The sequence below is a fragment of the Protomyctophum bolini genome, assembly GCF_963924005.1.
Source record: "Protomyctophum bolini genome assembly, chromosome: 11".
Classification (NCBI taxonomy): domain Eukaryota; kingdom Metazoa; phylum Chordata; class Actinopteri; order Myctophiformes; family Myctophidae; genus Protomyctophum; species Protomyctophum bolini.
Window position 1 is genome coordinate 23,889,908 of NC_137872.1, and position 14,752 is coordinate 23,904,659.

Genomic DNA, 14,752 nt, shown 5'->3' on the forward strand with positions numbered 1-14,752 from the left:
CCTTCATTTGAAAGTATTAATTTTAATGCTTAATTAAATCTCTCCTTTGACTAATACCCTGTAATTACCGCGAGGTCAAATTGTTTAAAAAAGTCATGATTACCTTGCGACTTATAGAGCTCCCCGCCGTCAGGCTCGCGGGTTTCACATTCACTGCAATATGTGTAATCACGTACTGTAGTCTGGACTGCACTTGCTGTATTCAAATGTGGAAAAAAAACCTACATTTGGTGGGGGGTTTTTGGGGGGAGGGGGGGTCTTTTTCAGTAGTGTGAGTGTCACTATTTGTACAGTGAAATACAGTAACCTATGCATTAGGGCAGAAGTTAATTTTCAGAGCACTGGACCCCTCCGGCCTCAAAAGTTCAACTGAAGTAACCCCTAGGATTTATACAGTTTTGCTCAATAGGAATTTTCTTTGTGTGTGTGTGCGTGCGTGTACCAGATAAAGAGTGGTGAGAACGCGGCCAACATAGCCGGTGAGCTGGTGAACCACACGAAGGGTCGCATCCACGCCGGGGACGTCAGCTCGTCAGTGCGTCTGATGGAACAGCTGCTGGACATCCTGGACGCCCAGCTGCAGGCGCTACGGCCAGGCAACAAGGAGTCTGCTGCACGCAACTACAACAAGGTGACACACACCTGGGAAGTACTATGATTACACTAGGAGGACGATTATTATTTTATAAGTGTACAGAAAGTGTTAAAATTATGTTTATATGTGGCCACATCCACCAATTAATTAAGTATACCTGGTTTTCATTTTTGCACCAGCTACCTGAACTTAAGCCTCGCCCACAGCTGTTTGTTGTATGATAATGAGTGAGTTTAGGGTTATGATGTGACGTCACCAAAGTGGTGTATTTCGAATGGGCCTTTTAAGTCAAAGGTTTTGCTATCAGGCAGAGACCAAAAATACACAGGGAAGACATATTTGAATATTATAACCACACCTGGGGATCTATTAGAACTAACTAACTAAATAACTCCATAGACATAATACAAAACAAAAAGTTACATTTTCAATACTTTTACTTCTACTCCACTACATCTAAGAGGCAAATATTGCATTTTACTCCATTACAATTATTTGAAGACGTTTAGTTACTGGTTATTTTGTAGATTGCAATGTTATTACAAGACCATACGTGTTAGCCACTTCAGCCCTATATACTGTATACATACAGTTATTGCTATTTGAAAATAGCCAATCTACAAGCTCACAACGCGTCCCATCAAGGCGCATGGGAGATTGGCTATTTTCTAAAGATTCTTTATGCATTTTGAAAACTTCTGAAAATGTGACATTGTGCATAATGAATAGGTTTTACTGTTGGTACTTTAATTACATTTTGATGAACGGTTTTGGAGATACGAGGTTTCCACCCGACAACGACGATATGCATCCACATGCTTTAAAAGTAAAGTCCTGAGTGAGTGTAAAATTACACCCTCTATAGCTGCACGCACGTCCTGTACAAGGGCAGGTGGCGTTTGTTTAAATTCCCAGTTTTGAGGCTTTGTTTTCTCCCTCCCAGCTACAGAAGCGCGAGCGGACCTGCCGGGCCTACATCCAGGTACCTTTCCTCTTTTATCTGCCTACTTTACATGCCCGTGGAGTACGACTGCTCCGTGACTTTAGAATATCGCCGTGACGATAAATCCTTGGACAGACTGCGGGTTTGTGGAATGTGATTCCTTTAGCCTGCGGCACGGTGCTTTGTGCTTCACATTATGATTTATATAGCCTGCGCTATCATGTTGGGCGTGTGTTTATAGTATTTCTAGTTTGTGCTGAAGAGCGCCGTGGAAGAGGGCTTTCGCTATAACTCGTGGCGAGCGGCATGCGTTGTATTTAAATGTTGGTGTGGTATTTCCCAAGGCGACGAGAATGCTTTGTAATTTCTTTGTGTGACTCTTGGTGTACATATCTGTGAGATATGGGTCAGGCTAATGCTTGTGGAAATCATCCCTCTGTGACATAATCTTAGCATTGTTCCTTTGCCAGTGGAACCCTACTGTACAAACATTGGTGTAGTAGTTTTATTGTGTGGCTCTAATAATGTACAATATCTCTGGCCTGGAGAAAATGTACTGTAATTTGATGATGGCATGAAAGGCGACCATGGTTCATGTTACTATAGCTGCTTTTCCTCCCATATTTGTGCAATATCGTTGCTTCTGAGAAAGCTGTAATCTAATAGTCATGGAAAGACCATGTGTAGAGTAGGCTATGCTTCACAGCAATGATGAAATGCGGCATTCTGCAGCACAGAGAGTCGTCTTTGTCTGTTGCAGCATATTGGAATACGATGCCTATAATCATCTGATCTCACTGGTGCCTGATGAATGTTAAGACTGCTGTGTAGTATGTAACTGGACCATTATTTTTTGTCATTGGCTGTGGTGTACCTCAGTATCAAAGCATCGACGACAGGAAAAAACTAAAAAAAGGGAGGTCGCTTTCTCTGTTCGGTCGAACATTGTAATTCTCAATTCATTTTGTGACTTGCAACGCTCTTTATTCTGCACCCCGCAGTCAATCCTTCATTTTGAGAGGCCCGAGCAGGAGAATTACATGATTCATCAAGCAGGCTACTCCAATAAATTGGATAGCCGATAAAGCCATCAAAATTGCCATTAAATGAATTGTAAGTGTGAAATAGAACGGTAATATGGCTGACATAGCACAGTAATAAATGTAGTGCAGGGGGAGTATAGTGAGTTTTCTAGGAAATAACAGTGAAATTGTTAGTTACTTTATTATAACCGTGGCGCATGGGTCTCCGCCATGTTGGCTTGTGGTGGAAACACATACATAGATAGCCCTGAATGACCATAATAGGTCTGTAACTCTGAGTAGAGGACTCATAATGTGTCACTGTGTCATAGTAAGTCAGCGTCATACGTATTCTGAAGAAAACCTGGAGACTTGACATTCAGTAATTGGGTATTATGATCAAAATAATAACATTATAATGGTTGCGTAAAACGGAAAATGTAATCAAATCTCGGTCACTCCAGCATGGCGGTGTTGTGTAGACAAATACATTTTTTGTCTATTAGCAGAGTTCAACCATATTTAGACCATATTTAGAGACCTCCATTTAAGTTACAGTAGGTGAAGTTCACATTATCTTCGGCATGTCACCCATTTCACTGCAACACCGCCACCGGAGTGACCAAGTGTGATTGAGCGAGTGGGCCGAGATTTGGGGTATTGTTGCCATGGAAATACAGTCTTTAGCTTGTCTTTAGCCTGGTTAACCACTCCCCCTTGAAAACATTTCATTCCTTTCGGAATGAAATGTTTTCAAGGGGGAGTGGTTAACCAGGCTACCAAGTCTTTTCCACGCGGACATGCACGTTTTGTCTAACTCTGGCTCCCGCGGTGGTGTGTCAGGCGGTGGTGCAGACGGTGGACAACCTGCTGCGTCCCGAGGCTCTGGAGTCGTGGCAGGACATGAACACCACGGAGCAGGCTCACACCGCCACCATGCTGCTGGACGTGCTGGAGAAAGGAGCCTTCCTGCTGGCCAACAACATGTACGGGAACCGCTTCTCCGACAGAGCGCCCAACATCGGTGAGAAGAGCCTGTCGTTTTAATTATGCTAGTTGGTCGGACGTACAGTATAAGCTGGTGCCCAATCACTGCAGGTTCACGGACACAATTTTATGGGTCACGACACACAAAAAATGTATGATATTTAATGCGTGTTGACTCTTTTTGATTCTTTTTGGGGGGCGGCTCTCTCCCTTGCCAGACCTGGAGGTGCACGTGCTGAACACAGAGATGGACCTCCAGGACCTGTCCTTCCCGCAGAACTACGCCAGCGACAGCACCATCCAGCTCTCTGCCTCCACCATCAAACAGTACAGCCGCAATGGTCAGCATCACCCCCCAAACCACAATCCCAACCCCCTCTAACCCTAATAACGGTCATTTCCCTGGAGAGAGCGCACCATTCCCTCGTGTACCCCCCCCCATTAGCATTTTCATGCAAGCTTAAAACAATCTGCATGCAGTTGACTAAGTTATTGGTTCATAATAATGGGCTAATCAGATTAACAAAAGCGCTGAGACAATTTCTTTTCCTGATGGTTTCTTAACGGGCCGTCTTAATAGAATAGCTGGTGGAGGCGTGCGTGTAGATTACTATCGTGCGCCATGCAGCCTGACAGAGCAATCTCAGCACTTGGGCGCTTCTTCTCCTCTCCTCCCTCTTCCGTTCTCTCGCTCCGTCTCTCTCCGCCATCTTATCCCTCTCTCATCTCTCCCATTTCACCCTCCATCCTACCTACCCCACCCCATCCTCGTCTTCTATCATGCACTCCTCCCCTCCCCTGCCCCTTTTTTCCTGTTTTCTGTCTCTATGCGTCTCTGCACTGGGGAACGAGATTAGAATGATTGAAACAAACGCACATGAAATATTCATATGGAATAATAAGAGATCTGTGAATGCTTGAGGGATGAATGTTCCATTGCCCTCCGCATTAAATCTCGCTCTCTTCCACCAGTCAAAATGAAACGCTCCTTACCATCATTCTAACCTCCACTAACTCCCTCTCTCCGTCTCCCTCCTTCTCGCCCTGTCACTTTCTCACTCTCTATCTCTGTCTCTCTCTCTCTCTCTCTCTCTCTCTCTCATTCTCTCACTCTCTCCCTCTCTCTCTCTCTGTCTCGCACTCTCTCTCTCTCTCTCTCTCTCTCTCTCTCTCTCTCTCTCTCTCTCTCTCTCTCTCTCTCTCTCCCTCTCGCTCTCTCTCTCACTGTCATTACCATATTATGCCCCCATTTCTCTGTTCTGTCTCTTTTTTCTCATCTTTCCTCCCCCGTCCCTCTGTCTGTATCTATCTTTTCACGTACTATCCATATTTATTTATTTTTCACAACCTGCTTCCTGTCTCTCTCCATCTCTCTCTATCCGTGTCTGTCTGTCTCTCTGTCTCTGTCTCTCTCTCTCTCTCTCTCTCTCTCTCTCTCTCTCTCTCTCTCTCTCCCTCCCTCCAGGCCAAGTGAAGGTGGTCTTTGTCCTCTACAAGAACCTGGGCTCCTTCCTGTCCACCGAGAACGCCACGGTCAAGATGGAGCTGGAGGCCGGCGGGGGGCCGGGCCAGGGCGGGGGGCGTGGCCTGGCGGTCAACTCCCACGTCATCGCCGCCTCCATCAACAAGGAGTCCAGCAGGGTGTTCCTCACCGAGCCAGTGGTGTTCACGCTCAGACACCTACAGGTGTGTTTATTTGGACCACCGTGTCATATTCCCTCCCAACCCACCACACCAGAACCCCTCCGCTATTCATGTCAGTGGAAGTTGCTCAGTGGCATTTTGAAGCACTTGCAGAAGTGCAACCGAGCGGCGAGCGCTCAATGTTAAAGCCCAGCTGCACGGGTTTTCCTCGTCATGAATCCACGGGTCCGCCTGCAGTCCTTCCTCTTACCACTAGGGCCCAGCGCTTCAACGTTGGAGTGCCTCACTGGCCCCTTGAGTGTAAGGGACGGGCGATGGTTCCCAGAGCAGCGATGATGATCAGCGCGGCTCGGATTATCGTTTTAATAGGCTATAAACATGGCATTTTATGCCATTCTAAGCAGGTTTACTGCGGACTATGTAGGCTGTTTCTACAATGAGAGGCCTATGGATGCTAGCGGCGGAAGCTAACAAAAAGGTCAAATTGTATTTTTTTATTATTTTTAATGAAATCTCGTAATCTCAAGGTTGGCACAGTAGGATACAATAGCTATTCACGAGATTATCTCGTTATGGACAGATCCGGTTAATGTGGTGGAAGGTGTTCACACTCATACATCTGCAGCTCTGGTCCATAGCTCTAATGCCTTTGCATTCAAGCTATGCTACTCTCGACATCCTGCGCTCTCATGAAATGCAGACCAGCATCTCGACTGTAGCGAAAATTTGAAAAGAAGTTTTTCGCTGCTCACCAATACAAAGACGGCTTGTGTGATTAGAAAGCTTACTTTCCGTGGTGGACGCACTGAGCCCCCCACCACACATATAATATGCACTTTTTGACCAGAAAATGATTTTTTTTGGAAGTGTCATGGGGCAGCCCATGCCCTATACACATACACTGATGGAGAACAATGCTTATACCTAAATTACACAGTTGCATCCCTAACTTTGCCGGCCGGCTTGGAAGACTGTGTTAATGGACATGAGTGCATATTTTTATTGTAGCTCACAGTGAATTGTAAGAGAACAAGTACTTTGTCATTTGTGTTTAATTATGATTGTTTGGCACCTGGCTCTCCTGCAGTACTGGTGATCCTCTTGACTGAGTGGAGGAAGGTACCAAGTGCTATAGAGCAGGAGGGGTGTTTTCTATTTAGCTTGATGTTATGGTGCATCGCCGCACATGTAATGTATTTAAATTGGTTTAGTAAACCTAGGTAATTGTGTAAGTTAACTCATGGGCCGTAGTTAGCCAGATGTTGAGTTAAATGTGTTACCAATTACAGAACTGTTCCTTGGTTTTGTCTTTCCTAGTATAAGAGGGGGCAGTGTGTCAGTTCAGTTGGGCTTGGGGCAACCAGAAGGTATAACACCCAGGGAGAGCTGCTAGGGGGCCCTTGATGGAAGGGTTTTAGCCTGATAGAGTTTCTCAAGTTCTGGGTTTGGTTCCCTAATTTTCTGTCTTTTGTAAGTTTAGTTTTCAGTGTTTCTTTTGTTTGTTAGACTGAAAATACACTGCAACCATGGAAAATACAACACCCTAAGAGGTATTGCTGGAGTCTGTCACTTTTTGGAGCCTTGGCCACTCGGCCAACTTTACAGGAAGGAAGAAAAATACTTGTAGTTACTCCACAAAAAAATCACGTCACTCCATTTGAATGATTCCCCCCTAAAAATATTGCGGTTATCGGCTGCACTAAGCCCAACGTTAACAATGGCGTCATCATCCTCGCTGTGTGTTTCCCCTCCTCCTCCCCATGCAGCTGGAGAACCACTACAGTCCAAACTGCTCGTTCTGGAACTACTCGGAGCGCTCCATGACGGGCGCATGGTCGTCTCAGGGCTGCCGCCTGCTGGACACCAACGGAACACACACCACCTGCTCCTGCAGCCACCTCACCAACTTCGCTGTGCTCATGGCTCACCACCAACCCGACGTGAGTGACCCACAACCACACGTATACTCTGGTTCTCAGTTCTTTCCCCACGAGGCCAGACATACAAACAACATATATATACAGGTATAAAACCAATAGGTTGAGTACATAACTAAGATACACACAACATATATACAGGTATAAAACCAATAGGTTGAGTAAGATAAGATACATACTAAGATACAAAGAAAGGATTTTGGGCTTAATTAACCCATTAACCCTAGAAAACTAAAGTTAACTTTTGTCAAACCATCTCTAAACTCACATATTTTACTCAATGTTATATATTCCATACAAAATATTTCTCATCAAAAAGTACAGCAATTCATGGATTTCTGTATCTGTCTCTCTGTGTCCCTTTATTCTTATATGGAGTTCTGTGTCAGTCATGCCCAAATATGGAGTGTTGTGATGTCAGAACAGGCCAGCTCCAGGCCAGCTCCATATATGGACCCTGGACTTAAACACAGTGTTACTCCAGTGTATATACGCCGGTATAGGCTTTTAATTGTATTTACTGAGCCGTCAGATCCGTTGAATAGTAATTTGTTTGTGAAAGACGGACACAACTATAATGACATGAGCAAAATGATACTTATCAATTGATCCATACTATATCTTTTAATGGGGTATTAATAATAAAATGCTGCTGCTACTGTACAGTATATTGAATTTCCCCTCTGGGGGTCAATAAAGGTGTACGTTATTTTATCTAATAATTGTCTTGGAATATATTATCTGAATCCTTTCACTGCTATGAAGAAAAAAAACATAAATTAGAAAGCAGACTGACTGAGTGTCTAACTATTTAATTAATTTGTAATATGTATTTCCATTTTTCTCAATGATGGTCAATTACTCCAGCATTTCAAAGTTAATGAGCTGTGGTCTGACCTGAATGGTTAACCACGATGGGAGCGTAGATAGAAATGTACAATGCAATGCACATTAACTGGAGACAAAACTTGTTTTACTCTTACTATCTACAAGACTACATACAGTATAATAGTATTTTGGTAGGCCTACTGTATGAACAGTGAACTATCACATTTTTAACAAGTATCCTGTATCATAACTACATGTCTGGCATTTTAACAGAATTTGTGGATATACCTCATGCCTCAATAGAACGTGCATACTGCTAGCTAGAAACAATAGGATGGAATGAGCAGCAGCAGACAGTCAGTGCAGTATCTCAGTGCATACGGCATACTTTGGGCACAGGTAACGCAAGCCCATGCAAGCACGAGGCTGCACATGTGCAACTTGGAACTTCTGATGAGAACAATATGGGCAAATCATTGTGCGCCCCAAGCTGGAAACATTGTGACACTTGTGACCTACAGTATCAGTAACTTTAGATAACCTTTATCTATTAATTGTATAGCACATTATATTATATTGATACATTTACATCCTCTGGTCATGTTGACAAGAGGTTACAAGTGGTATTGCATGAAGCTATTTGGGAAAGCTGTCCTCTGTCCAAACAGCTAGGCTTTCCATTACAGCTGTGGTTCCCAAAGTGGGATCCTGGGACCTCCAGGGGTCCTTGAGAGAGTTCCAGGGGGTCCCCAGCTAAATGATAATTAGGAACCAAATGGACCCTTATAGGTCTGTAACTCAGAGAGTGTACAAATGGAACCACATGGACCCTAATGGGTCCATTTGGTTCCATTTGTAAGCTCTCAGAGTTAAATTAACATTGATTTTACAATATTAATTGGCGTCCCAGAGAAAGAAATGCCATTAAATGGGGGTCGGTATAGACTATATGCATGTCAAACTGGGGGTCCTTAATGTAAAAAGAACCACCGCTCATCCACTGAAAAAACTTAAGAGAGGTGCTGGAGCCACAAAGGGAACATGAGAAAAATAAAGGGAAGCTCCGCACACTCAGATCTGCACACAATCAATGTATTTATTTAGCAAGCTTTCGGTATCTACTGACCTTCTTCAGGCATAATCAAAAAGTGACATAGGACAGAATGTTCATCACTTGATTGGATGATTGATCACACCTATGTCAAAACATTTCAATTAGAATGATTGCTCATGGGAGTTGTAGTTCTCAGTGAACTACAAGGCACCCAAAGACACTAAGGGCTCCATTTTCGTCACCGCTAAACCCCTTATCCCTAAACTTCTTTGCCTTTTTTTTTTTTTCTAGTTGAACTATTAAAAATAGTAAAATAGTAAAAAAAGGCAAAGAAGTTTAGGGATAAGGGGTTTTAGCGGTGACGAAAAGTGTCCATTTAGACAAGAGAAAACATCACGAGGAAAAATATTATTACAATTATTTACAAACGAACTACGAAAAGATGAAAACCCACTTTAATAATCACTCTGATCCTATCTCCTCCCTTAGGTACCTGGGGAATAGAGCAGATTACTCTTCAGAGAGGGGGTGATGTCTAAGGTTATGCCAGAGAGAGCTCTATTGGATCCACACTTAGAAAGTTTACAACCCTTAGGTCTCAATGAAGATGAGTGTTGTTCTATAAACAGATGACAAAATATTATACATTTGCTCTTTGCTTTATGATGGCTATGTGCTTGATGTTTGCATTTGTGACCCACCGTGAATGGGAGACTGCCATTGGATTTTATTGAATTTTCGTTTTTTCATGTATATGAAAGCAGGGAATCATAGCTTCAAATTGTGCGCAGATCTGAGTGTGCGTAGCTTCCCTTTATTTTTCTTATTTTTTCTTATGTTTCTAAACTGGGGGTCCTTGAAATTAAACAGGTAAAAAATCACTGCTAGAACCGTAAAAATATTCTCTTATGACCGGGGTCACTGGCATATATTTTCAAATGGGGGTCTGCAGGCTAATTAGTGTCAATTTGGGAGTCCTTGACATGAAAACGTTTGGAAACCACTGCATTACAGCTCAAATGTTGGTGCCTGCACGCCATGGGGGACCCAGCTCTGCAGTGTGTTGCATCATGATGCATTGTGAGCTCATGTAGACGAGCTACATTTTATCTTTCTGATCATTTTCACCTTTAATGATATGCAGAAAATAGGGATCCAAGCCAGGGTGAAAGTGGTTAAAATGCAGCCCTGTGTCATTGCAGACAAGATGCATTCCTGTGAATGGTAATATTTATTCACACTCATCCGCACAAAAACGTGTACATGCACCCACACACTCAAACACGCACACATGCACACGCGTACACATCACACACATACCCCGTGTCTTGCTCTTTGTGTTGAATTCTCTCTCTCTTCCCGACACTCTGGGAGGTGCGGCGCTCACACATTCATGTCCTGCTACTCCCGCTGACATTCACTTGAATCTGAATGTCATGTTATTTTTCCAACACGTCTTGTCTCTTGTCTCCGCACTTTAGCGCTCCTGCATATATTTACAAATATTAAGTGAAGCAATCTTGTTCCTTCTCAAACCCCCGGCCTGCCTGCCCGCCCCACCGTCCCTCCATTCTATCTCGCTGATCCCTCCCTCCTATTGTTTCCAACCATCCTGCTTCTTATCTCTTTATTCCTTCTGTTACTTCTCTGTCTCTCCCTTCACTCTCCTCTCGTCTTCTGATCCGCCCTCGTCTCCACTGGTCTTGTGGCCTCTCTCTCTCTCTCTCTCTCTCTCCCACCTGCCCCTGTCCATGTTTCCAGTGGTTTAAGAAGTACCAACACTGTAAAAGTCTGGAATTTTTACTTGAGTGAAATTACAAAAGCATATGAAAATGTACCAAAACTTCCAAAAGTAGAAAGTACTCATTTATTACATACTCCAGTAAAGCAAAAATCACCTCAAAACCATATACTTAAGTAGCCTGACACTTATTTCATTTCGCTTCACTTCATTATTCACACTGAAAGACCCACGGCAGCAGTTTCTGGGATGGGCGTTGCCAAAGCTCCAGTCTTCGGCGATTGGTTCACAACAACCAATCAAAATAGTAAAAAAGCAGATGACGTCGTTGTCAATGTGGCTAACCCGGTTGCTAACCAAACAAACACAGTCAACGAGCGCTAATGGCATGTAAACAAACGGTAAATATGTTGGATGATGATGTTTCTAAAACCTGTCCTTTCTGTAAAGAAACGATTTATCATAGGGCGATTTAATAGCCAGATCGATACAGTCGCAGTGGGGGCAACCATGTGTCTTAACTTGATGCCATCGAGTTGAGACGGCGCTGATTGGCCGTAGCCGCGGTATCAGATTTTCAACTGAGGCTGCCAAAGAGTCACCAGACCCGAATCTCCCAGAACATTCTTTCTTAGATAATTTTTGTGGCTTTAGCGTTTTTGTTTATTTTATAGAGGGATAGGGTGACAGTAGGCTGACAGGAAATGGGGAGAGAGATTGGGGGGTGACATGCAGTAAAGGCCGTCAGGATCGGGAGTCGAACCCGCGGGCCGCGGCACACTGCCAGGCTGGATTACCAGCCAAGGTGCCCAGATGGCTACGCCAGCCGCCTGGGCCCCCAGAACATATTTTAATGGCTGTGGCTAGCGATTCAGGGGCTGGAGCCAGGCTAATATACAGCAGTTGAGAAAATGTACTTGTACAGTAGTCATACTTTACACCGGTCCACGTTGTTGTGTGTCCCTCCTCCTCAGTACCCCGGGCGGATGCACGAGCTCATCCTGTTCGTCATCACGTGGGTGGGCATCGTCATCTCCCTGGTGTGTCTGGCCATCTGCATCTCCACCTTCTGCTTCCTGCGCGGCCTGCAGACCGACCGCAACACCATCCACAAGAACCTCTGCATCAACCTGTTCATCGCTGAGCTGCTCTTCCTCATCGGCATCGACAAGACCCAGTACCACGTGAGCTGCTCTCCCTCTCGTCTCATAACTGACCCTTTGTCAAGTCCCGCCCGTGGTTGTGCCCCTCTTTGCAACCATTGGTTGCCGTTTCTTGGTTGGACAAAAATCCTTTCTCTCCGTCCACTATACCATCGGAACGGGTTTTTCAGTTGCTTCGTATGGATATTCAGTGTATTCAAATCTTATTTTAAACTTGGTCTCATTAAAAAGGAACATCTCAGGTGCAGTATAGTCACTGGGCATAAATTATGTTTTTTGTATTTTAGCAAATTCCACATGAACAAAAGAGCCTGCTGGTTAGGGACCAATCAGAAGGCTGACAATGGGTCAATTACCAGGACTCAACGGTCGGGGGGAGGGGGGTTATTAAGCCTGGTTGTGTGTCCTGAGGCTGGTGTTAAATATTTACATGTGCCCTAAGGCCAAAACGTTTTGGCATGGGAAATCGACTATTCTGTCCTTTCTGGTTTCTTCTTTTTTCCACTTACAGTACATGTGTGTCTTTCCACCGTTCCACCACCTCCTCCTCCTCCCCTTTTTTCCTACTGTTCTATTTTCCCTCTCTGTTCTTCCCGCTCATTCTATCTCTGTCCTCTCTCGCCCTCTCTCGGGGTCTCTCTATCAGATCGCCTGTCCCATCTTTGCCGGCCTCCTGCACTTCTTCTTCCTGGCTGCCTTCTCCTGGATGTGTCTGGAGGGTGTGCAGCTCTACCTCATGCTGGTGGAGGTGTTTGAGAGCGAGTATTCCCGCAAGAAGTATTACTACCTGTGCGGCTACTGCTTCCCCGCGCTGGTGGTGGGCATCTCGGCGGCCATTGACTACCGGAGCTATGGGACCAAGAAAGCGTACGTGTGAAAGCCGGGCCTTTTTGCACCTGCAGATTGAGAGAGAAGCAGGATTATTCTATTCCCTCAGCAGGAAATGTAATATACGGATACGGGGCGTATAGTGTGAGCGCGGGCTCCCCGCGCCTCCCTGTGGACTGCTGGCTTTTCAGAGCACACTTAACCAAAGCCTGATGATTAGCTTCCATAAGATAATCCACCGAGACTGGGGAATACGTAGTGTGTTTGTGTGCGCGCGTGTATGTGTGAGTTTGTGCACGTAAATGTGTGCATGAATTCTGCGTGCAGGCCTACTTGTGTGCATGAGTGTGTGTGTGTAACTCTCTCTCTCATCCTCCGTCTCGTCCTAGATGCTGGCTGAGAGTGGATAACTACTTCATCTGGAGCTTCATCGGACCCGTGTCGTTTGTCATCATGGTATTAGCTCTGCACTCAGACACTGTTATGCCTCTCACTTCACACATGAAAGTCCTCTTGTGTTAATTCAGGCGTTTGTAACTCATTACGCCTTACTGGGTCCGTGTGGTTACATTTGGTATAAGTTCTCCGGGTTAAATGAACACTGCTGTGATATCATGCTCAGTCAAGCCGGATGTTTTATTTTTAAAACCCCAAAATTCACCCGGGTGAACCGGAAGTTGTTATTGGACATTACTAATCTGCCGATAGGGTTGTCCCGATCCGTTCACAGGATCGAATGCCGAGCTCGATCACGTCATTTTCAAATGATCGGAATCGGAGCAAAAAAAATCATCTGGACATCCCTAGTTTCAATATTATATCCATATCATGATATTCGACTGGATATTGTCTGTGTATTTGGCTATTGTACTATTATGATATGGCATAAGTGTCCTTTAAAAGTATAAATATCGGATCGAAAAAATCGGTATCGACAGATACTCAAAATCAAACTGGATTAGGAGCAAAAAACCGCGATCGGGACATACCTATCTGCCGATCGATACTTTACGATCGCGACCATTACAGCGGTCTATGCAGTGGCCATCTTGTTACAGTCAAATACACCAAGCCGAGCATTGCCTTACAACTAGTACTTTACGGTAGAAAGAAAAGAGGCTATTCTGGATTAATATAAACCCCAAATTCACGCCATTCACGTCAGCGGCAGGAATCGACATTGGGAAAATTCACATGAATGGTGATAAACAAGTTAATAGTTCAAAGTTGGTCTTTGTAAGCGTTGTTCCCAGCAGATTGACTCAGCATGTTCCTCCTCCGTGTTCTCAGCTCAACCTGGTGTTCCTCATGATCACGCTGCACAAGATGATCCGCAACTCCTCCGCGCTCAAACCCGACTCCAGCCGCCTGGATAACATCAAGTGAGTTCAAGCATCCAGACAAGGTTTTTTTTTATTGTCACAAACACACACACACACACACACACACACACACACACACACACACACATACGGCCAGGTACAAGAAGCGAAATGCAATTTCATGTGAGGTGCAATCAAGTGAGTTCACTTGTTAACTGCAGCTCGTTGGAGTCACGCCAAGAGCCACTGCAATCCCAGTGAAGCGACATCCATCATGCTCCCAACATTGATTCAGTTTCTAGGTGGTCTATAGGGAGTTAAATAGGTGTTTACCCAACCTGCGGTCTGGGCCCTATACCATAGATCACAGCTGTTCTGTTGTACTGTTGTCCGCATGTTTCTACACCATACTGCCCGCAAACAGAAACAAACTTTTCAGTATTACCCGTATTGCTTGAAATATCATCAGACTTCCTGCACCCACACTTTCTCATCATCATCATTTATTTAACTCACGACCATGATCACATGGTTTGGAGCACAGATTCATAAAAGTATACAATCGAAAGTATACAATACATTACAGATTACACAATATACATAGACATATCGGAAGGCTTTCCCTATTTGTACGGTGGAAGAACAATAAGGTAATAATGAACAATAAGGCACGGTTAGCACTTTCAAT

General features: G+C 44.5%; 1 protein-coding gene across 1 annotated transcript in view; it reads left to right on the forward strand.

The window, feature by feature from the left end:
- The window catches only part of adgrl1a (adhesion G protein-coupled receptor L1a), a 194,276-nt gene that overhangs the window by 161,862 nt on the left and 17,662 nt on the right, over positions 1-14,752 (forward strand). Inside the window, exons 10-19 of the mRNA XM_080776013.1 lie at positions 410-631; positions 1,539-1,577; positions 3,404-3,584; positions 3,766-3,888; positions 5,013-5,233; positions 6,958-7,131; positions 11,726-11,935; positions 12,561-12,781; positions 13,132-13,198; positions 14,033-14,124. Coding sequence (XP_080632139.1) covers positions 410-631; positions 1,539-1,577; positions 3,404-3,584; positions 3,766-3,888; positions 5,013-5,233; positions 6,958-7,131; positions 11,726-11,935; positions 12,561-12,781; positions 13,132-13,198; positions 14,033-14,124 — 1,550 coding nt within the window. The remainder of the gene's footprint in view (positions 1-409; positions 632-1,538; positions 1,578-3,403; positions 3,585-3,765; positions 3,889-5,012; positions 5,234-6,957; positions 7,132-11,725; positions 11,936-12,560; positions 12,782-13,131; positions 13,199-14,032; positions 14,125-14,752) is intronic.